This window comes from Lithobates pipiens, unplaced genomic scaffold, assembly GCF_037356315.1.
Source record: "Lithobates pipiens isolate NorthernLeopardFrog02 unplaced genomic scaffold, aLitPip1_a1.2 Scaffold_18, whole genome shotgun sequence".
Lineage (NCBI taxonomy): Eukaryota > Metazoa > Chordata > Amphibia > Anura > Ranidae > Lithobates > Lithobates pipiens.
In genome coordinates this window covers 195592327-195616902 of record NW_027507758.1, presented here as the reverse complement: position 1 = coordinate 195616902, position 24576 = coordinate 195592327, and the positions used below count along the sequence as shown (strand labels likewise).

The window sequence follows — 24576 nt, the reverse complement described above, 5'->3', positions numbered from 1 at the left end:
CAAGATACATCTGACCACAGACACGTGGTCTAGCAAACACGGGCAGGGAAGGTATATCAGTTTTACTGCCCACTGGGTGAACCTTCTGACGGCCGTCAAGCATGTAACCCGTGGCACCCGTGTAGATTTGGTTTTACCGCCACGGATTGCATGCAGGCCTGACTCTTCTTCTCCTCCTCCTACTCCATCCTCCTCCCTCTCCTCCTCAGCTGCCTCCTCCTTTTCCGCTGCTAGCGTCTCTTCCACTGCACCGCCCAAGCTCCCCAGAACCTATTCCACATGCCAGGTGAGACGTTGCCATGCCGTGCTGCGTCTGTTGTGCCTGGAAGCAAAGAGCCACACTGGCCCGGCACTCCTTTCAGCTTTGCGTTCACAGGCAGATGAGTGGCTAACACCGCTCAATTTGACAGTTGGTAAAGTGGTGTGTGACAACGGTGCCAATCTGCTTAGCGCATTGAAACAGGGCAAAATCACGCACGTGCCGTGCATGGCACACGTCTTAAACTTGGTCGTGCAGCGATTCCTTGTCAAATACCCTGGGGTCCAGGACATCTTGCGGCAGGCAAGGAAAATCTCGGCCCATTTCAGAAGATCTTACACGGCCATGGCTCGCCTTGCTGACATTCAGCGGCGACACCATCTGCCGGTCAGACGTCTTATTTGCGATTGCCCGACGCGATGGAACTCAACCTTCTATATGCTTGATAGGCTGCTCCAGCAGAAACGTGCAGTTAACGTCTACCTGTATGAACTCTGCGAAAGAAACGGTTCTGGGGAGCTGGGTTTTTTTTCACCGCGCCAGTGGCTGCTCATGCGCGACACATGCAGACTTCTGCGGCCATTTGAGGAGATCACCAAACTGGTCAGTCGCAGCCATGGCGCCATCAGTGACATGGTACCTTATGCCTTCTTTCTGGAGCGTGCATTGCGTCGTGTCATTGATCAGGCTGTGGAGGAGCAGGAGCGGGAAGATGAGGAAGTCGCAATGCTGGATGAATTCCCAGGGGGGGCTACTCTATCTGAGACAAGTCAACAACAGGAGTCTGATGAGGAGTCAGAGGAGGATGGTGCCGGGGCGGATGAGCAGGAGCAAGAAGAGCATGCTTTAAACCTTTCTGGGATCCCTGTTGTGCGAGGATGGGGAGAGGAGAATGAAGAGGACGACATTATCCTGGATGATGAGCAGGAGCCAGGCCACCACACCGCTTCCACTTTAGTGCAAATGGGGGACTTCATGCTCCAGTGTTTTAATAGGGACCCCTGTATAAAAAGCATGAGGGTCAAGGACCAGTACTGGGTGGCAACGTACTTAGACCCCCGGTACAAACACAAAATGGCGGAAATGTTACCGCCGTCGCAGAGGGCTGTCAGAATGCAGCACTTCCAGGCCTTGCTTCGAGAAATGCTGCATTCTGCTTTTGCGTGCGCTGGCAGAGGAGCAATTCCCACTCCCAGAGAAGGATTTGCGGGTACCAATCCAACAGCGCCTGCAAGAAGAGGCCGGTTTGAAGATGTGTTGGTGACTTCGGATATGAGGTCATTCTTTCAGCCGACCCATCGACAGGTGTCATCCGGATCCAGCATCAGGGAACGCCTAGACCGTCAGGTGTCCGACTACATTGGGTTAACGGCCGATGTGGACGCTCTGAGGAGTGATGAACCCCTAGACTACTGGGTGGGCAGGCTTGACCTCTGGCCAGAGCTTGCCCAATTTGCAATCGAACTGTTGGCTTGCCCCTCATCCAGTGTCCTGTCCGAAAGGACGTTCAGCGCAGCAGGGGGGATTGTGACCGATAAGCGTACTCGCCTAGCTCACGACAGTGTTAACTACCTCACATTTCTAAAAATGAATGAGGCATGGATCTCGGAGGAATTCAACACATGTGACCAGTAGACCATGTATATGTCTATAAACTATTTTTTTAATCAAGCACACAGACCTTCTTAATTCATTTGGCTCACTTCCTTGACCCAAAAAAGCACACCGTACTATATGCCCCTACCCTCCTCTTTGAAGAGGTTGAGCGGTGTCATATTTCTACTGGGGCTGCTTATGATATCCCTGTGCTGTGCTGACTTCCTCCTGGGGGTTCTTATTATGAAGGGATCACACTATCCCTGTGCTGTGCTGACTTCCTCCTGGGGGTTCTTATTATGAGGGGATCACACCATCCCTGTGCTGTGCTGACTTCCTCCTGGGGCTGCTTACGGTGCTGCTGTCAGTGCTGTATGTCACGGTGCTGCTGTCAGCGCTGTATGTCACGGTGCTGCTGTCAGCGCTGTATGTCACGGTGCTGCTGTCAGCGCTGTATGTCACGGTGCTGCTGTCAGCGCTGTATGTCACGGTGCTGCTGTCAGCGCTGTATGTCACGGTGCTGCTGTCAGCGCTGTATGTCACGGTGCTGCTGTCAGCGCTGTATGTCACGGTGCTGCTGTCAGCGCTGTATGTCACGGTGCTGCTGTCAGCGCTGTATGTCACGGTGCTGCTGTCAGTGCTCTGTATTACGGTGCTGCTGTCAGATGCCTCTATCACGGTGCATGTGTCATTCCGGTATGTCACGCTGCTGGTGATCATCTCCTGCACCCTCTTCTTTGCCTACCCTGGTCCCTGACCTTCCCTCTCCTCCATTGCCTTCATTAGCTCCATAGTCCTGAATTGTTAGAACAATTTCCCAAATAAAATAAAAATGCTTGTAGTTATCGATCCCAAATTCACCTCATACATGTATTATGTCATTGTCCAGATGGTGGGACTACGTTTTACCCCCTAATAATTACCACGTGGCCGCAAATTCGACATGAAGGTTTGCAAAGTTCGCCTCCCATTGAAGTCAATGGGGCCCGCGGCGAACGTTCGGTTTCGCGAACGTTTGGGTCCGTTCGCATTTCGCTTTCGCGAAACGTCCCGTCGGAAGTTCGTCCATCACTACTCTAGATGATTAGTTACATTTTATGTTCTCCTCATTAGTAACTCAACAAAACAAATCATATGTTATAGTTCCAAACATTAATTTTTCAGTAACTGAAGTCATATTATAAGATATTTGAATGTGTATGTAAACTCAAAATCTATTTTCAGCATGTTAACAACTTTCTTAAGTAAATCATTTTTTGTAAATCTGTTGCAAAGTTTATCACCTGAAAAAACTGCCAGTAACATTGCCTCCTGACAAGCTGATAATGTTGCTGCACATTTGAGGCAGCTTAAAGCTGAGTTCCACCCAAAAATGTAACCTCTGCTTTTTCGGTTCCTCCTGCACTCCGGTGTCACATTTGGTCCTTTTCAGGGGGGAGCAGATATCTGCCTAATACAGGTATTTGCTCCCACTTCAGTCGATAGATCTTACTGAAGATGCTGGCACCTCCACCCGGGAGCCAAGGCACAGGTCAGCTTTGGGTGAGGAGATTGAGGGCGCCCTGGACAGGTAAGTGTCCTTATTTTAAGTCAGCAGCTGCAGTATTTGTAGCTGCTAACTTTGAATTTTTCTCATCTGAGCTCCGCTTTAAAGTTGTCAGCCTCCCATATGAGTACCTTTGTTGACCTTTGGGGCTCACAAATGTAGACTTCATAGGCAGCCAAATGGCTAAATAAGGGAGCATGTACCACACGCCGACAATGCTACAGAAAATTGCAAGGTAGGGACTTAGTGTTGTCAGTCTGCAGTGCTGCTGCTGGTAACAGATTCTCAAACAAAAATGTGTTTAAGAAAATTGTTAAGAAGATTTTAAAGCCCAACTATGGGAAATTTGAAAATTCTGGAGCATGAGGAAGAAGAAGCTGCAGGGACCAGGCTAGCAGTGCAGAGGATCAAGTAAGTAAATATTCTTTTCTATGCCCCCTAGACCTAAATGAGCAATTAAAGAGGAAGTAAACTCTGATGGGTTTTATTTCCTCTTTTTTCCCTGCAATGTAAAAGCATAATGGGCTAATATGCATTGCATACTGGCCCATTATTTGCACTTACCTGCAAAGGAAGCCCACAATGTCACAATATTCTTTTCTATGCCCCCTAGACCTAAACGAGCAATTAAAGAGGAAGTAAACTCTGATGGGTTTTATTTCCTCTTTTTTCCCTGCAATGTAAAAGCATAATGGGCTACTATGCATTGCATACTGGCCCATTATTTGCACTTACCTGCAAAGGAAGCCCACAATGTCACCGCTGTGTGAAACCCTCCATCTTCACCCCTCTTCTTTCCGGGACCGCGGGCTCTGTCTCTCTGACTGGCCAGAGTGACGTGACGTCTTTCCCACACATGCGCGTGGGAGCCGCCAGTCATGGCACAAGCCCTTTGGAAATAACTTGGGTGATATTTGGAGACAAGATTCGTGGCAGCTTGGGGCAGAGTTGTAAATAGCTTTGTATGTTGTAGTTAGTATTTTGAATTTAATTTGCTAGGTGATTGGGAGCCAATGTAGGGATTGGCGGAGAGGGGTGGCAGACGTTGGTAAGGTGGATAAGTCTGGCAGCAGCATTCATGATAAACTGAAGAGGGAATCGCCTATGGAGAGGTAGGCCAGTGAGAAGGGAGTTGCAATAGTCAAGGCGAGAGCTAACAAAGAAGTGAATGAGTAGCTTGGTGGTTTCATTAGTTAAAAAGGGGAGTATCTTAAAGATGTTACGGAGGTGAAATGAAGCTTTTGACAACGATTGGATTGGGCTGAAAGGACAGGCTAGAGTCAATGATTTTGATAGAAAAGTCATGGAGGGGGGCACAGGGGGGGGAATATTATCAGTTCAGTTTTAGAAAGATTTAGTTTAAGGAAGTGGTGTAACATCCATGCTGATATATAAGTTAGTAATGCGAGAGGAGGCGAGAAGAAGTAAGTGTCAGGGCTGGGCTCAGCCCTTCCTTCTCAGAGCTGGCCCCTCACCATGTCGGCTAATTGCCAGCTCCTATCTCTCCACTGTTACTCAGCTGTTGATGATATCCTGCTCGTCAGTACTGCCTACTTATGCTGTTCAGCCCAGTGGATCTCTGCCTTCACCTTGGTCAACATCACAGAAACTATCACTTGTATTCCTATTTAAAGACTTGCTTTGCTGGCATCCCTTCTGGCTCCAGATCCTGCTTGCTGTTCCACTACATTGATCCCTGACTTCTGGCTTGGCTGACTATCCATTCTGGTTACGTTTTCACTACGTTTGTTCTTTTTACTTTTATTATTAAACAAGTGTGATTTAACTGTACTTCTGTCTCGGTCTGATTTCATGGTTTCTGACAGTAGGTGAAGGCCAATTCAGAAGATGCAGTCAATCCACTTGTTGGTAATATTTTTTCGGTCAGGCTTTCTTGGGCTGAGTTGTCCTTCAAGATACAGGCTCTAATCGACTCTGGGGCTGGGACGCTACCGGAAGTGACGTAATCGAGCTCGAGGCTCGTTTTTACATTGCAAAGAAATCTCTATATGTTTGTGAGTATTTTATCCACTATACTTAAATAAAACTTAAATCTTGTTCAAAATTACTACACTATGGGGCTCCCCTTTTCCTTATCTGCTTAACCCTCACATAACAACCACCGCTGAGGCAACCTAACAACCCCCCCCCCCCCCCCTATGCTGAGTACCGCTGAACGTCCACTTAAGGAGACCAACACGGTGTAATAGGCAGGAGACGCCAGTTTCTGGGGCCATAAGGATAGGACCTCGAGGGATAAAAGACCACCAGGAACCCTGAGGATACACATGTCAAACGCTGTTACCTTACAGCTGTAAGGTAAGGGAACATCCATACCCTGAGTACACAGGACCACGTGGGATATAGTCACCATCACTAATACCATCACTGTTTGCAACGTTACTTTACAGTGCACACAAAAATCTGATACCAGCACTTTATGCGTTTTTGTTGCATGCGATTTCGAATATAATCGCCACCAGTTATCGCACATCTTGAATGGACACAAACCTGATATATGTGATTGTGCAATCTTTTTATTTATTGGTTGATATAGCTTTTTAAATCACTGTGCACATTTACTGCGAATATTTTTACAGAGATCTCATTCTTATGTGTTGTTTTTTTTGACACGTTTTTTGTTTATGTCACATGATTTTACGTGTTCACCGTATTTACACAATTTAGCATATGGTATAAAGATATTTATACGCATTTATTTACAATAATTTTTGGCACTGGCACTTTATGCGATTTCCTAGCCACTATCAAACCCGTTTCACATAATTCTTGTTTTTTAGTGACTTTTTTATGTACATTGGTTTTTATTTATGGTGTAGTTGATATTTCTATAGATTTATTCACTATCTAGCACTGGCACTTCTTATGCGATTTTGTGTTAATCGCATTAAGAATCACTATTTATTTTGCTTACCATTGGATGTACTATGCTATTCACATTGTGACGTAGAAGACACCCACTCATATTCATTCACACCTGAGCATCATTTTTTCATATTATTTCGCCAATTTTAGCCTCCCATATATCCCCTTTTAGTCTGGGCGATAACACATCTAACTTTAATTATTGTGATGTGGACAGAATTTACTGATTTCTCAGGATAATATCACCCAACCCAGTACTGCGCAACACTACTTCTTATATATTTTTCCTGTAAAAAGGGTTCAAGTACCCCATTTCCAGTGTATGCAGCGGTACAAAATTAGATCTTTGTTCTCTTCCCTGATTAGGCGCAGGAATAACCCCTTAATACTTAGGCCTGTTTATTGATGCTGCCTTTGTATCGAACCATTCGATTCTGCTTCAGCTGCGTGACACTCCACTTGCCACTGAGGCTCTTGACAGGAGGCTTCTACAGCCTGCCCATGTGACTCATTGAACAGTTCCTGCTCTTCACCATAAGATAATCCAATTCAAAGATATTTCCTCACCTAAGTTTCCGCTGGTTATTGGTTATCTTTAGTTACAGAGGCACAACACCTCTTTTAATTGACTCTGTGCTGAGGTTCTCTCCTGGTCACAACAATGCAGTGAGACATGCTTCCAGAAGGTAGCCAAGGTCCTGTGCACCTCTTCACATGTCTTTGACAAAGGTCAAGCCAGTAGTTTGCCTCCAGACCGGCTGTATGATTGCGCAATTGACCTTCAACCTGGTGCCATACCCCCTCGTGGCACAGTTTACCCTTTGTCAGTATTGGAGGATAAGACCATGGAAGAGTATGTTGCAGATTCACGTTCTCGAGGTTTCATTTGCAAATCCTCGTCTCCTGCTGATGCTGGTTTCCTCTTTGTGAAGAAGAGTGGTCAACTGAGACCTTGTATTGATTATAGGGTCTCAATCGTTTCACGATTAAGAATGCCTATTCGATTCTGTTGATTACGGAGTTATTTGACAGCCTCAAGGGAGCAACGGTTTTCAAAAAGCTTGATTTGAGAGGAGCATACAATCCCGTGAGGATTAAGGAGGGCGACGAGTGGAAAACTGTGTTTAATACCAGAACAGTCCATTATGAGTACCTCGTAATGCCTTTTTGCCTTTGTAACGCCCCAGCAGTTTTCCAGGAATTTATTAACAATGTCCTCTAAGATTTGTTGCATTTTTGTGTGGTGGTTTATCTCGATGATATCCTCATATTTTCCAAGTCTCTGGAGAGCCATCACACAGATGTCTGTCATGTGCTTCAGAAACGAATGCCGCGTACACACGACAGGACTTAAGTCCGGCAGACTTTCAACGGAGTTCTGACGGAGTTCTGACAGAGTTCTGACGGACTTTCCGAATGAACGGACTTGGCCACACACAATCACACCAAAGTCCGACGGATTCGAACGTGATGACGTATGACTGGACTAGAATAAGGAAGTTCATAGCCAGTAGCCAATAGCTGCCCTAGCGTCGGTTTTAGTCCGTCAGACTAGCACACACACGAGCGGATTTCTGGGTCCGGCAGAGTTCTGTCGGAAAAATTTGAAACATGTTCCATTTCTAAAGTCTGTCAGACTTTTGCAAATCAAAAGTCCGCTGCAGCCCACACACGTTCGAATAGTCTGCCAGAATCATTCCGTCAGACTTTTGATGTTGAAAAGTCTGGTCGTGTGTACGGGGCATTAGAGAGAACAATCTCTATTAGAAACTGGAGAAGTGCGAGTTCCATTGTGAACAGGTTAAATTTCTAGGTTATATAATTTCCACTGCTTGTTTTTCGATAGACCCAGAGAAACTTTCGGCAGTCCTACCGTGGCCCCGTTCCATGGGTTTACGTCCTCTGCAGCGTTTCCTGGGCTTTGCCAACTATTATCGGAAGTTTATTCGTAACTTCTCGTCTCTGGTCAAGCCCCTGACTGATATGACTAGAAAGGACAGTAACCCACAGAGTTGGTCTCCAGAGTCCATTAAAGCTGTTGAGAACCTCAAGGCTGCCTTTGTTTCTGCTCCTGTGTTGGCACATCCTGATCCTATGTTACCTTTTGTCCTTGAGGTTGATGCTTCTGAGACTGGTGTTGGCGCTCTTCTGTCTCAACGTCCTACCTCTTGGGAGCGCTATGCATCCTTGTGGCTATTTTTCGAAGAAATTGTCTGCTGAGTGCAATTATGAGATTGGTGACAGAGCTGTTGGAGACCACTGTGTTGGTTCTCATTCTTGGTTCTCATTCTTACTGACCATAATAATCTCACATTCTTGTGTGAGGCTAAATGCCTCTCTGCCAGAAGGGCGCAATGGGCTCTATTCTTGTCAAGTTTCAATTACATTGTCTCATTCTTACCCGGTACTAAGAATGTAAGGGCTGATGCTTTGTCACAAACATTTTCCTCAAATTCCAAGATGTAGTCGGTTCTGGTTCCTGTGATTCCTCCTAATTGTATTCTGGCTACGGTTCGCACCAGTCTCACTTCTCCTTTGGGTGACAAAATTCTTGCTGCTCAGGTCCATGCTCCTCCTGAGAAACATGTGACTGTTGCTTTGTCCCAGAGAGTCTCCGTACTGCCTGCTCCAGACTTACCATTCTCTCAAGGCTGCTGACCACCCTGGGAAGAATCCAGCTCTTTTGGGCCATTTCCCAACAATTCTGGTGGCCTAGTCTATGTGCTGATGTAACCGCCTTCGTAGCTGCTTGTTCCGTGTGTGCTCAGAGTAAGACTCCACGACATCTTCCAGTGGGCCTCCTAAAACCCATACTCAGTGGAGAGAGGCCCTTGACCCACCTGTCTATGGATTTAATTGTGGAGTTACCCAACTCCCAGGGCAACACAGCTATCCTTATGGTGGTTGACCGGTTCTCAAAAATGTCTCATTGTATTCCACTTAAGAAGTTGCCCGCTTCTAAAGAACCGGCTTTCATTTTATCTTAGGAGATCTTTAGCTTACATGGGTTACCCAAGGTGATTGTCTCAGACAGGGGTAGTCAGTTTGTGTCCCAGTTCTGGTGAGCCATTTGTGCACAGTTGGGAATTAAGCTTGTCTTTTGCTCTGAGTATCACCCACAATCTAATGGGGCCTCAGAACGAGCCACTCAGTCCATGGAGCAATTCCTACATTGCTATATTTCTGACCATCCTAACTGGTCAGACCTATTACCAAGGGCAGAGTTTTCTTCTGTCTACCATAAACAGCCTGTATGATCCCTTAGGCTTTGCAGCACCTGTCACCTGTCAGGCACTACTTAGAGACTTAACCTGTGAGTCACTAGATTGGGACCACCCTCTCCCCACCGACAAGAAGAACCTATGGCTAGACTGGAAGGACTCACCAACAGCTCTATCCAACCTTAAAATTCCACGCCCATATGCTCCTCTGTCATCTGCTGGCATTCAGATGCAAAGACTTTGTGTGTTTTCGGATGCTTCTGTTAAATACATTTATACTGTAGCTTACCTGAAAGCCATAGACACTAAAGGACAATGCCACATAGGGTTTGTAATGGGGAAAGCAAAACTTGCACCACTACCCAAACACACCATACCCAGGCTGGAACTTTGTGCTGCAGTATTAGCCACAGAGCTAGCTGAATTCATTGCAATCGGAGGCCCAGTGAAACTCATTCGCTCTGATAGAGTGTCTAACTTTGTAGGAGAAGTAAAAGAATGTCAAATTCCTTCTAACTTGGACATTCTCAGAGTAGAAAGATACTTGAGTGAACAAGACTGCATGTGGATCTTCAACCCACCTCACTCTTCTCACATGGGAGGTGTTTGGGAGAGGATGATAGGCATAGCCCGCAGAATTCTTGACTCTATCATCCTACAAGAAGGAACTTCAAGGCTTACTCATGAATGTTTAGTGAGATTTATGGCAGAGGTTACAGCTATCATTAACGCCAAACCTTTGACATCAATTTCAAGTGACTCTGAAGAGCCAGTGTTCCTCACACCTGCCATGTTACTCACGCAAAAGCCTAGTCTTGCCAGTGCTCCAGCTGGAGAGTTTTGTGAGAAGGACCTTTACAAACGTCAATGGACACAAGTACAAATCCTTGCCAAAACCTTCTGGAACCGGTGGAGGGAACAATATATATCTACTCTACAAGTAAGGAGAAAAAGGCACACTGAAAAGTTTAATCTTATACCTGGTGATGTGTTCATGAAGGATTGCCAGACATTAAGGAATATGTGTCCTTTAGGTCTGATCACCAAAGTACTGCCAAGCAAGGCTAAGCATGTCCATAAGGTTGAGGTCAAGATCTTTCAACAGAATGAAGCTAAAGTGTTCTTAAGACCAGTGACCAAACTTATTCTGTTGCGTTCTACGGAGGACTCTGTTAGTGACATCACTTGATGTCAGGCGGGAGTGTTCTGTCCATCAGAGGTTTATACTGAATATTTGTACCCGTGTTGTTAAATTTACATGTAAGGTTTTGTGATTTGCATAAGACAATCATATGTGGAGTACATGCACCATCTAGCGTTTTCTTTTGGTGTTGCTTCAGTTCTGTTTTATTTGATTACTATGTATCGTTAAGGAAGTTGTCAATAAGCAGGGACTTCTGGGTAGAATTTTCACAGGAAGTGAACCAGCCACCATTTTCACAAGACATTACAAGAAGTAAGACATGCCTTTTTCAATTCATGGCCATCACCCCTTAGAGAAATTTAAAAGTATGTTTTTACTATCTGATCCTATATTGTATAACGTTGTTTCTGCAATGTATGCTGTATTGTATGCAATACTGTACTTATTGAGGTCTATTTCTGTTATTTTGTAGTTTCACCTGGCTTGTTCTAATAAAACTGAGATCAAAGAAATATGGTATCTGAAAACATCAGCCGCTTGGGCACCACATGCTTAACCAGACATATGTCGACCTGCCATGCAGTTCGTTGGCAAGCGTACCTAAAAGACCCACAACAAAGAACAAAGGGGACCTGTCTTTGCTCCTCATCAGCTGGGATCTCCAACCCCACTATACCTTCAGTCCTCTCTGAAACCTGCACTGAGAGGAATGAAGGTGTAGCATTAGGTGTGTCACAGCCAAGTACTTGCAGGCAATCTGCTATCGGTACACCGACGTCAGATTGTACCAGACAAATTTCCCTGCCCCAGCTGCTGCACTGCCGAAAGAAGCTCATTCCCAGCCATCCACATGCCCAACGGTTGAATACTAGCTTGGCTAAATTGCTAGCACTTCAACTGCTGTCTTTTCAAATGGTAGACTCGGCCCCCTTCCGTGAGTTTGTGGAGTGTGCGGTTCCTCAGTGGCAGGTTCCCAAATGCCACTTTTTCCCATGGAAGGCGATACCGGCACTCTACCGGCATGTGGAAGGCAATGTCTTGGTCTCGCTGGACAGGGTGGTCAGCGGTAAGGTTGGCCATATCACAGTGGCTGCACACGCAGCAGAGGGCCATCAATGAGTAACTGTGTGACTATGGCACCAGGACAATGTCAGGGGAGCTTGTTTCTTTTTCCCCACGCTAGTGGGCTATGATCAGGGATGCATGCACTGTCCTGTCACCATTTGAGGAGGCCACGAGGATGGTGAGCAGTGACCGTGCATGAATCAGTGACACTGTCCCTCTTGTTCACCTGTTGGAGCACATGCTGTGTGGAATAATGGACATAGCACTTGAGCTAGAACAGAGGGAGGAAGAAGAGGACTTCCTTACAGCTCCCTTTATCGAGACAGTGTTCCTGCTGGCCCGCCGATCACACAGGAAGAGGAGGAGGAGGACTGTGTCCGCATGGAGATGGAGCCTAGCACTCTGCATCAGTAGCAGTCTTCAAGGGATCATTTACAGTCCCAAGAAACCCATGGACTTGTACGTGGCTGGGAGGAGGTGGCTGTGGATCATGTCGTCCTTAGTGACCCAGAGGACTCTGGACCGAAATGCCTCAGCAAACCTACGCTGTATGGCCTCCCTGATCCTGCAAAGCCTGCAGAAGGATCCTCGTATTCGTGGTATCAAGGAGAGAGATCATTACTGGCTGGCAACCCTCCTTGATCCACATTACAAAGGTAAGGTTGCGGACCTTATCTTGCCGTCGCAGAGGGAGCAGAGGATGAAACATCTTCGGGAGGCCTTATAGAAAGGTTTGTGCAACGCGTTTCCACAGCCTGGGAGGTTGCAAAAATTCCTGGTTCTCCTGGACAACGTCTTGCTGAGGCTTTGGTCAGTTACAGAAGGAGCGGTGGAGAAGGTGGCCGTCTGACCAATGCGTTTAGACAATTTTTTCATCCGCAGCCCTAAGGTATGATCTGTTCCAGCAACCATCGCCAGCGTCTGATTTACATGGTGCAGGAATTCCTAGGGGCAAGATCAGACTTGGACACCTTTTCCACCGAAAATCCACTGGGTTACTGGGTCTTGAGGATGGATCACTGGCCAGAGCTTGCACAGTATGCAATTGAGATACTGGTCTGTCCTGCATCCAGTGTTCTTTCGGAACGCACATTCAGTGCTGCTGGAGGCTTTGTAACTGATCACAGGGTGCGCCTGTCCACTGAATCGGTTGATCGGCTGACCTTCATAAAAATGAATCAGTCTTGGATCACCAGCTACCAAGCACCTGATGCTGATGTAACCGAATATTTTTTTTTAATGTGAGATCCCTTCAAGACTGCCTATGCTGATGCTGAGTGACTATCCTGTTATGCTGAGTGACTATCCTCTTCCTCCTCAATTTTCATGCTGATAGCTTGTAAGAACATTTTTGGTTCTGGGCACCTGCACCAGTGGCTAAGGCCCAATTTTACTGTCCCTTTTTAACAGGTATGCGTGTAATTAAAATTTTTGATGCAATACTTTGCAGCAGGGCTTATTCCTGCGCTCCAACTAGAATATCTGTGAGAGGTTGCAGTGTGGTGGCACCAGTGCATAAGGCCCAATTTTTCTGCCCCTGTTCAACAGGGGCATGTAATTAAAATTCTCGATCTAATATTTCACAGCAGAGCCCATTCCTGCGCCCACCAAGAGTAACTGTGAGGCCTAACAGTGTTGTGGCAACACCACCACACCGCCCACCACCAAAGGCCCAATTTTTCTGACCCTGTTCAACAGGGGCATGTAATTACAATTCTTGATCTAATATTTCACAGCAGGGCCCGTTCCTGCGCCCACCAAGAGTAACTGTAAGGGCTTACAGTGTTGTGGCAACACCAACACCTAAGGCCCAAATTTCTGCAGAGTATATAGGGCAGGCCCCTACTTTCAAACATCCAACTTACAAACGACTCCTACTTGCAAACGGAAGAAGACAACAGGAAGTGAGAGCAAATTTACCCCTAGGAAGGGAAATTCCCTCCTGTAAGAGTTCCTTGTTTCACTATAAACCCCAAATTTTCAAAATCCAATTGTCATTGGGACAGAAAGTTAGATGAAATCTTCTGAACATGTGCACAGACAGCAAAACAAAGGTTGCAGGAGTGATAACCCTTCCCTATGTTTTCCAAAAAGCTTAAAAATAGATTTTTTGGCTGGAGCTACACTTTAAAAATTCTACTTAACAACAAACCTACAGTCCCTGTCTTGTTTGGACCACCTGTATACTGCTGTTCAGAGTATATAGGGCCGGGGGCTCCACGCCTTTTCTTTTTATAATCTGGGTGTGTGGTTTTCCCCATAATATCCATACAAGACCCAAAGGGGCTGGTAATGGGCTGGGGGGGTACCCATGCCTTTTTTCTCAATGATTTTCATCCATATTGCCGGGCCAGACATTACATTAAAGCCACAAGCAGTTTAATTTTCTTTTTTTGCATTAATGCATGTACCCTGGGGTAGGACCCGGGTCCCGCAACCCTTTTTAGGACAATAACTTGCATATTAGCCTTTAAAATTTACACCTTTGATTCCTCACCTTCAAGTCCCATAGATTTTAATGGGGTTCGAAAGTTCGTGTAAACTATCGGACCGTTCGCAAGTTCTGGTGCTCATCCCTAGTCTTGGCAATCTTCTTATAGCCTAGGCCATCTTTATGTAGAGCAACAATTCTTTTTTTTCAGATCCTCAGAGAGTTCTTTGCCATGAGGTGCCATGTTGAACTTCCATTGACCAGTATGAGAGCGTGAGAACGATAACACCAAATTTAACACACCTGCTCCCCATTTACACCTGGGACCTTGTAACACTAATGAGTCACATGACACCGGGGAGGGAAAATGGCTAATTGGGCCCAATTTGGACATTGTCTTTTAGGGGTGTACTCACTTTTGTTGCCAGCGGTTTAGATATTAATGGTTGTGTGTTGAGTTATTTTGAGGGGACAGCAAATTTACACTGTTATACAAAGTGTAATTTCTTCAGTGTTGTTACATGAAAAGATACAATAACATATTTACACAAACGTGAGGGGTGTACTCACTTTTGTGAGATAAAATATATATATATATATATATATATATATAATCTAAACAGTGATGCTGCTAACTACTTATTACTTTTATGTTTTTTGCAACTTTTTTTACTTTGAAAAAGTAAATGTTCTCACCTAATTTTTTCACATCATCATCAGTCATATTCCACCTTTTAAATGCAAGGTTTGACAAGCTTGGAATTCCTTTAAGCTGACACATCAGTTTATCCAGGCAGCCTTTTATATTTGAACCTCCAGGTAACTTAAGTGTTGTTAATGCTGGCAGCTGAGTCAAGGCAATTCCTAAGAGGAAATAAAGTATGACAAATAAATAAATATACATTACACACACTTTCTTCTGAAAATGCAATTATATTTTCTATGCAGGTTTTATAGTAACATAAAACGTGACAAAATATATTTTATAGTTACATAGGTTAAAGAAAGACATATCTATTGACAAAAAAACAAAAAAACAAACCCACAATTAAAAGGAGGGCAGAAAAATTCTTATAAAGCATGGTCCAATTTGCTCCACAGGCAAAAATTCTTCCTGATCCCCTAAGGCAGTGTTTCTCAACTCCAGTCCTCAAGGTGCCCCAACAGGTCATGTTTTCAGGATTTCCCTCAGATGAAATAGCTGTTGTAATTACTAAGGCAGTGAAACTAATCAAATCACCTTGAGGGTGCCTTGAGGCCTGGAGTTGAGAAACACTGCCTTAAGGCAATCAAATACTGTCTGTATCATAAAATTGAAGTTTATAAATATATATATATATATATATATATATATATATATAAATATATATATATATATATACAGTATCTCACAAAAGTGAGTACACCCATCACATTTTTGTAAATATTTTATTCTATCTTTTCATGTGACAACACTGAAGAAATTACACTTTGCTTTAATGTAAAGTAGTGAGTGCACAGCTTGTATAACAATGTAAATTTGCTGTCCCCTCAAAATAACTCAACACGCAGCCATTAATGTCTAAACTGCTGGCAACAAAAGTGAGTATACCCCTAAGTGAAAATGTCCAAATTGGGCCCAATTAGCCATTTTCCCTCCCCAGTGTCATGTGACTTGTTAGTGTTACAAGGTCTCATGTGTGTTAAGTTTGGTGTTATCTCTCTCATACTGGCCACTGAAAGTTCAACATGGCACCTCATGGCAAAGAACTCTCTGAAGATTTGAAAAAAAGAATTGTTGCTCTACATAAAAATGGCCTAGGCTATAACATATATTGTATAAATCGAAATAAAAAATAAATAAAAAAGATGGCCTAGGCTATAAGAAGATTGCAAGACCCTGAAACTAAGCTACTAAGTTGCAGCACAGTGACCAAGACGATACAGCAGTTTAACAGGACAGGTTGCACTCAGAACAGGCTTCACCATGGTCAACCAAAGAAGTTGAGTGCACGTGCTCAGTGTCATATCCAGAGGTTTTCTATGGAAAATAGGCCTATGAGTGCTGCCAGCGTTGCTGCAGAGATTAAAGGAAGGGGGGGGTCAGCCTGTCAGTGCTCAGACCATATGCTGCGCGCTGCATCAAATTAGTCTGTATGGCTGTTGTCCCAGAATGAACCCTCTTCTAAAGATGATGCACAAGAAATCCGGCAATTTGCTGAAGACAAGCAGACTAAGGATTAGGGATGAGCCGAACACCCCCCGGTTCGGTTCGCACCAGAACTTTCGAACGGACCCCAAATTCGTACGAACGTTAGAACCCCATTGAAGTCTATGGGACTCGAACGTTCGAAATTAAAAGTGCTAATTTTAACGGCTAATATGCAAGTTACTGTCCTAAAAAGTTTGGGGACCTGGCTCCTGCCCCAGGGGACATGGGTCAATGCCTTAAATGTTTTTAAAAATGGCCGTTTTGGCGGGAGCACTGATTTTAACCACTTGCCGACCGCCGCATGACGATATACGTCGGCAGAATGGCACGGGCAGGCATATGGGCGTATATATAAGTCCCTGCCTTCCCGCGGGTGGGGGGCCCTATCGGGCCCCCCCCCGGTGCCTGCGGCGGTCGGCATTCGTTCGGGAGCGATCCGGGATGAGGGGGCAGCCATTCATTCATGGCCACCCCCTCGCGATCGCTCCAGACGAATAGAAATGCTCCACGACATCACTTCCTCTCCTCACAGGAGAGGAAGTGATGTAATCTCTCCTCCGTGTCTGTATTTTTCGTTCCGACACCGAGGAGAGAGGATCGGTGAGTTGCACCAACACACCACACGTACAGTAGAACATGCCAGGCACACTCACACCCCCCCTTTACCCCCCGATCACCCCCCCAATTACCCCTGCCCCCCCCCCAGTCACAGTGACACCAATTGCATTTTTTTTTTATTTTTTTTTTGCATTGGTGTCATTTGTGACTGTAATAACTGTTAGGGCAGTTAGGGTTAGCCCCCTTTAGTTCTAATGTGCCCCCCTAACCCCCCCAATAAAGGTTTAACCCCGTGATCACCCCCCGTCGCCAGTGTCACTAAGGCTGGGTTCACATTGCAGCGGTTTATGAGAACGAATGTGATTCGCACCGCACTGCAGTGCAAATCACATCCGATCTCTGTGCGATTCGAGTTCAGCCATACAGATAGTATGGCTGAATTCGCGCCGCACCCGCCGCAAATTCGCACGGGACCCTTTTTTTGGTCCGCAGCAGAATCGGATCGCATGGGTGTTCACACCATGCGATCCGAGTTTGCAGATCGCACTGCGATATGCGAACTGATCTGGGGGTGTCATTAACATTTCACTGACACTCCCAGCAGTTCGCATAGGGCAGTGTGAACTGCCGCCGGGAGGCATGTGATGCGGGAACCCGCCGCGGATTCGTGGCGTTCCCGCATCGCTCCAGTGTGAACCCAGCCTAATAAGCGATCATTTTTCTGATCGCTGTATTAGTGTCACAGGTGACGCTAGTTAGGCAGGTAGGTATTTAGGTTCGCCGCAACTTTTTATAGCGCCAGGGACCCCCATATACTACCGCATAAAGCCCCCTGATTGCCCCCTAGTTAACCCTTTCACCAGTGATCACCATATAACTGTTAAAGGTGACGCTGGTTGGTTAGTTATTTTTTTATAGTTTCAGGGCACCCGCCATTTATTACCTAATAAAGGTTTAACCCCCTGATCACCCGGCGGGTGTCATTTGTGACTGTAATAACTGTTAGGGCAGTTAGGGTTAGCCCCATTTAGTTCTAAGGTACCCCCCTAACCCCCCCAATAAAGGTTTAACCCCGTGATCACCCCCCGTCGCCAGTGTCACTAAGGCTGGGTTCACATTGCAGCGGTTTGAGAACGGATGTGATTCGCACCGCACTGCAGTGCAAATCACATCCAATCTCTGTGCGATTCACCAGTGATCACCATATAACGGTTACAGGTGACGCTGGTTGGTTAGTTATTTTTTTATAGTTTCAGGGCACCCGCCATTTATTACCTAGTCTCACTAGTGTACCCCTAAATTTAGGGGTGTCTACTTTCCAAAATGGGGTCATTTGGGGGGCGTTTGTGCCATCTTGGCATTTTATGGCCTTCAAAACTGTAACGCCCTTAGAAAGCCTGAAGGCGGTGCTTGGTTTTCGGGGCCCCGTACGCGGCTAGGCTCCCAAAAAGTCCCACATACGTGGTATCCCCGTACTCAAGAGAAGCAGCAGAATTTATTTTGGGGTGTCATTTCACATATGCCCATGGCATGCGTGAGCAATATATCATTTAGTGACAACTTTGTGAAAAAAATTAATAAAAAAAAAAAGTTTGTAATTTTCCCGCAACTTGTGGCAAAATATAAAATATTCCATGGACTCAACATGCCTCTCAGCAAATAGCTTGGGGTGTCTACTTTCTAAAATGGGGTCATTTGTGGGGGTTTTGTGCCATCTTGGCATTTTATGGCCTTCAAAACTGTAATAGGTAGTGAGGAGTGAAGTCAAATATTTACGCCCTTAGAAAACCTGAAGGCGGTTCTTGGCTTTCGGGGCCCCGTACACGGCTAGGCTCCAAAAAAATCCCACACATGTGGTATCCCCGTACTCAGGAGAAGCAGCAGAATTTATTTTGGGGTGTCATTTCACATATGCCCATGGCATGTGTGAGCAATATATCATTTAGTGACAACTTTGTGAAAAAAAAAAAAAATTAAAGTTTGTAATTTTCCCGCAACTTATGGCAAAATATAAAATATTCCATGGACTCAACATGCCTCTCAGCAAATAGCTTGGGGTGTCTACTTTCTAAAATGGGGTCATTTGTGGGGGTTTTGTGCCATCTTGGCATTTTATGGCCTTCAAAACTGTAATAGGTAGTGAGGAGTGAAGTCAAATATTTACGCCCTTAGAAAACCTGAAGGCGGTTCTTGGCTTTCGGGGCCCCGTATGCGGCTAGGCTCCCAAAAAATCCCACACATGTGGTATCCCCGTACTCAGGAGAAGCAGCAGAATTTATTTTGGGGTGTCATTTCACATATGCCCATAGCATGTGTGAGCAATATATAATTTAGTGACAACTTTGTGTAAAAAAAAAAAAATTTTTTTTTGTCATTATTCAATCGCTTGAGGCAAAAAAATAAAATATTCAATGGGCTCAACATGCCACTTATCAATTTCCTTAGGGGGTCTACTTTCCAAAATGGGGTCATTTGGGGGGGTTTGTACTGCCCTGCCATTTTAGCACCTCAAGAAATGAGATAGGCAGTCGTAAACTAAAAGCTGCGTAAATTCCAGAAAACGTACCTTAGTTTGTAGATGTGACAACTTTTGCGCAAACCAATAAATATACAGTTATTGACTTTTTTTTACCAAAGACATGTGGCTGAATACATTTTGGCCTAAATGTATGACTAAAATTGAGTTTATTGGATTTTTCTAATAACAAAAAGTAGATATATCATTTTTTTTCAAAATTTGCGGTCTTTTTCCATTTATTTTGCAAAAAATAAAAATCGCAGAGGCAATCAAATACCATCAAAAGAAAGCTCTATTTGTGGGAAGAAAAGGACGCAAATTTTGTTTGGGTACAACATTGCATGACCGCGCAATTACCAGTTAAAGCAGCGCAGTGCCAAATTGTAAAAAGACCTCTGGTCATTTACCAGCAAAATGGTCCGGTCTGAAAGTGGTTAATGACGATTAAGGTGAAAAAAAAAAGTGCAATATTCCTTTAAATATGGTGCCTGGAGGGTGTCTGTAGGATGCCTGTGAAGTGCCACGTGTTTCCCGTGTTTAGAACATTCCCTGCACAAAATGACATTAAACGGAAATATCACCATTTAAAACTGCTAGCGGTTTTAATGTTATATCTGGTTCCTGCAATATGATTGAAAATCATTGAGAAAAATGGCATGGGTAGCCCTCCCTGCCCATTACCAGCCTATTTGGGTCTTGTACGCATATTAAGGGGAACCCTGTACCCATATTTAAAAAAAGGAAATGCGTGTGGCCCCCAGGCCCTATATACTCAGAACAGCAGTATACAGGCGGTGCAAACAAGACAGGGACTGTGTAGGTTTGTTGTGTTAAGTTGAATCTGTTTGTAATGTTCAACTGGTACATTTTTAAAGTGTAGCTCCAGTCAAAAAAACAATTTTTAAGCTTTTTGGAAAACATAGGGAAGGGTTATCACCCCTGTATAATTTGTTTTGTCGTCCATCTTTTTTCATCTCACTTGTTGTTGTCTCCTTCCGTTTGCAAGTAGGAGATGTTTGTAAGTTGGATGTTTGAAAGTAGGGGCCTGCCCTATATGCTCTGCAGAAATGGCGGAACAAGGTGTTGGTTTTGCCACAACATTGTAAGCCCTCAAAGTGACTCTTGGTGGGCGCTGGAGCGCCCTGCTGTGAACGATTATATCAAGAATTGTAATTACATGCCATTGTTGAACAGTGGTAGAAAAATTGACCTTTGGTGGTTGTGGTGCTGGTGCCACAACACTATAAGTCCTCACCGTTACTCTGGGTGGGCACAGGAAGGGGCCTTCCTGTGAAATATTATATCAAGAATTGTAATTACATGTCCCTGTTAAACAGGGGCAGAAAAATTTGGCCTTAGGCACTGGTGCTGGTGCCACCACACTGCAACCTCTTCCATATACTCTAGTTTTATTGCAGGAATTAGCCCTGCTGCAAAGCATTGCATCAAAAATTGTAATTAAACGCCCCTGTTAAACAGGGGCAGAAAAATTGTGCCTTAGGCACTGGTGCTGGTGCCACCACACTGCAACCTCTGCCATATACTCTTGTTTTATTGCAGGAATTAGCCCTGCTGCAAAGCATTGCATCAAAAATTGTACTTAAACGCCCCTGTTAAACAGGGGCAGAAAAATTGGGCCTTAGGCACTGGTGCTGGTGCCACGACACTGCAACCTCTCCCATATACTCTTGTTTGATTGCAGGAATTAGCCCTGCTGCAAAGCATTGCATCAAAAATTTACTTAAACGCCCCTGTTAAACAGGGGCAGAAAAATTGGGCCTTAGGCACTGGTGCTGGTGCCACGACACTGCAACCTGCAACGTACAACACGTACAACGTGACTAGAAAAAGGAAGTTCAATAGCCAGTAGCCAAGAGCTTCTGTCTCGTAGTTGAATCTGAGCAAGCGTGATTTTTGGCATGTCGGAATTGCATACACACGATCGGAATAACCGTTAGAAAGTTATTACATTGGGAAAATTGAGAACCTGCTATCAATTTTTGGCTGGTGGAAATTCGGACAGCTAAATTTCGACGGAGCAATACACTAGCTATATAGGTGAGTTGAATATAGCGGTGTATACTGCGGTCAGGGCACGCAGACAACAACCACTACACAACAGCAAGATCAAAAATCGGCCGAAAACGATCGGTGTGTACTGTGTTGAAGGTACACAGAACACCCACTAACTCCTGCAGATGCCTTTATTATAGAACACCAGAGATAAAGGGGTATATACAGATGTATACTGTGCTGTGCTGGAGGCACACACAACTTCCAATAACTCAGATGGCAAGTGGGTTCAAATAGAGAACAGCTATGTAGGTGGATATAGCGGTATGTACTGGGTACAGAGCACGCAGACAGCACGCACAAGCTCCTAACACTACTGACTGCAAGCTCTGATATAAATGATAGATCACTAGCTATATAGGTGAGGTAAATATAGCGGTGTATACTACGGTCAGGGCACGCAGACAACAAACACTACACAACAGCAAGATCGAAAATCGGCCGAAAACGATCGGTGTGTACTGTGTTGAAGGTACACAGAACACCCACTGCTTCAGATGCCAACACACTACACAAGGCCGCCGGGCTGGTGGCCTTATATAGTGTGGGGCGTGCACTACACAGCCTGAGCTATGATTGGCCACAGGCATCCTGCCTGTGGCCAATCATGGCTCTCCTCGCTGCTGGCGCTGCGATTGGCCAAGCATGCGGGGTCACAGTGCATGCTTGGCCAATCATGAGCCAGCAATGCACTGCGCCATCGCAGTGCATTGTGGGCCGTGAGCGCCACACGAATTTGGTGCGAACGGACCAAAATGTTCGGACTTCGCTGAACGGACGAACAGCCGATGTTCGAGTCGAACGTATGTTCGACTCGAACACGAAGCTCATCCCTACTAAGGATATGGATTACTAGAACCATGTGCTGTGGTCTGATGAGACCAAGATAAACTTATTTGGTTTCCGATGGTATCAAGCGTGTGTGGCAGCAACCAAGTGAGGAGTACAAAGACAAGTGTGTCTTGCATACAGTCAAACATGGTGGTGGAAATGTAATGACCTGGGGCTGCATGAGTGCTGCCAGCACTGGGGAGCTACAGTTCATTGAGGGAACCATGAATGCCAACATGTACTGTGACATACTGAAGCAGAGCATGATCCCCTCCCTTCAGAGACTGGGCTGCAGGGTAGTATTCCAACATGATAACGACCCCAAACACACCACCAAGACCGCCACAGCCTTGTTAAAGAAGCTGAGGGTAAAGGTGATGGACTGGCCAAGCATGTCTCCAGACCTAAATCCTATTGAGCATCTGTGGGACATCCTCAAATGGAAGGTGGAGGAGCACAAGGTCTCTAACATCCACCAGCTCCGTGATGTTGTCATGGAGGAGTGGAAGAGGACTCCAGTGACAACCTGTGAAGCTCTGGTGAACTCCATGCCCAAGAGGGTTAAGGCAGTGCTGAAAAATAATGGTAGCCACACAGAATATTGACACTTCTGGCCATATTTAGACATTTTCACGTAGGGTGTACTTACTTTTGTTGCCAGTGGTTTAGACATTAATGGCTGTGTGTTGAGTTATTTTGAGGGGATAGAAAATTTACACTGTTATACAAGCTGTACACTTACTACTTTACATTGTAGCAAAGTGTAATTTCTTCGGTGTTGTCACATGAAAAGATATAATAAAATAGTTACAAAAAATATGAAGGGTGTACTCATTTATGTGAGATACTGTGTATATATATATATATATATATATATATATATATATATATATATATATATATATATATATATATATATATATATATATATAAATACATCCAGTCTTTTCTCTATTGTCCATTGAGGGACACAGTTTGATGGATACTGTGGTGGAGATTTTTAAATCCATATTTATATCAAGGAGTTCCAAGGGAACCATTGCAAGGACTCTAATTAAATTGCCATGCCAAATATATATATGTATGTATGTATATGTGTGTGTATGTGTGTGTGTTTGTGTGTGTATATATATATATATATATATGTTTTATAGGAACATGTGTATTAGAAGGTGGGCCTATTTAGTGTTTTTGGTATCTCAAACACACCAACCTGTTTGATCTGCTGTCTGCATAGTAACTGAGTTACCTCATTGTTCATATAGGGGGCCATTTCAGACATAATGACTTTACCTGATCACAAGTCCTTGAAATGCAAATTTATGTTATATCAAAGATTTTAAGGCAGACAGACTGGCACCTGAGATTATGTGGGAAGCATGATGTTTAACTGGGCTTGAAATTACAGCCAATCATAATTTGAGGCAAATGAACCAATGAACATTTAGAAGGCTTCAGAGGTAGCCAATGCTTATGTGAGAAATTATTGACGAATGAGAAGGTCCCAGGGGGGTAGAATCTGGATTGGTGGGAATAGGGGCATAAAGCAGTTGAGAGAGCTACCCCCATTCTCTTGGGCTCACAGTCTAGATGAAAGATGGCCACACGTAAGACCTCTCTATACAATGTATCTGTATTATCTCTTATGTCTCTTTTCTTCCCTAACATTTTCTATCGTAGGATTTTGCCTTAATACATTATTAATCTGTTGATAGCATGGGTATGACCATTAGAGCAATATTTTGTATCATTGGTAACATAATTGTTTTTAAGGTTGTATCATGTATGTTACAGTTGCTAATCTCGGATTAATACAAGTTTCTATTCTGTACAATAGTAAGTTTAACCACTTTCAGACCGGACCATTTTGCCGGTAAATGACCAGAGGTCTTTTTACAATTTGGCACTGCGCTGCTTTAACTGGTAATTGCGCGGTCATGCAATGTTGTACCCAAACAAAATTTGCGTCCTTTTCTTCCCACAAATAGAGCTTTCTTTTGATGGTATTTGATTGCCTCTGCGATTTTTATTTTTTGCGATATAAACGTAAAAAGACCGCAAATTTTGAAAAAAAATGATATTTTCTACTTTTTGTTATTAGAAAAATCCAATAAACTCAATTTTAGTCATACATTTAGGCCAAAATGTATTCAGCCACATGTCTTTGGTAAAAAAAAAGTCAATAATTGTATATTTATTGGTTTGCGCAAAAGTTGTCACATCTACAAACTAAGGTACGTTTTCTGGAATTTACGCA

General features: G+C 44.5%; 1 protein-coding gene across 2 annotated transcripts in view; it reads right to left on the bottom strand.

Annotated features, from left to right (window-relative positions):
- NLRC4 (NLR family CARD domain containing 4) overlaps positions 1-24576 on the bottom strand; it is a 233064-nt gene that overhangs the window by 4314 nt on the left and 204174 nt on the right. For both annotated transcript variants that reach the window (XM_077486500.1, XM_077486501.1), the window contains one exon: positions 14845-15012. In XM_077486500.1, the coding sequence (XP_077342626.1) occupies positions 14845-15012 (168 nt within the window). The remainder of the gene's footprint in view (positions 1-14844; positions 15013-24576) is intronic.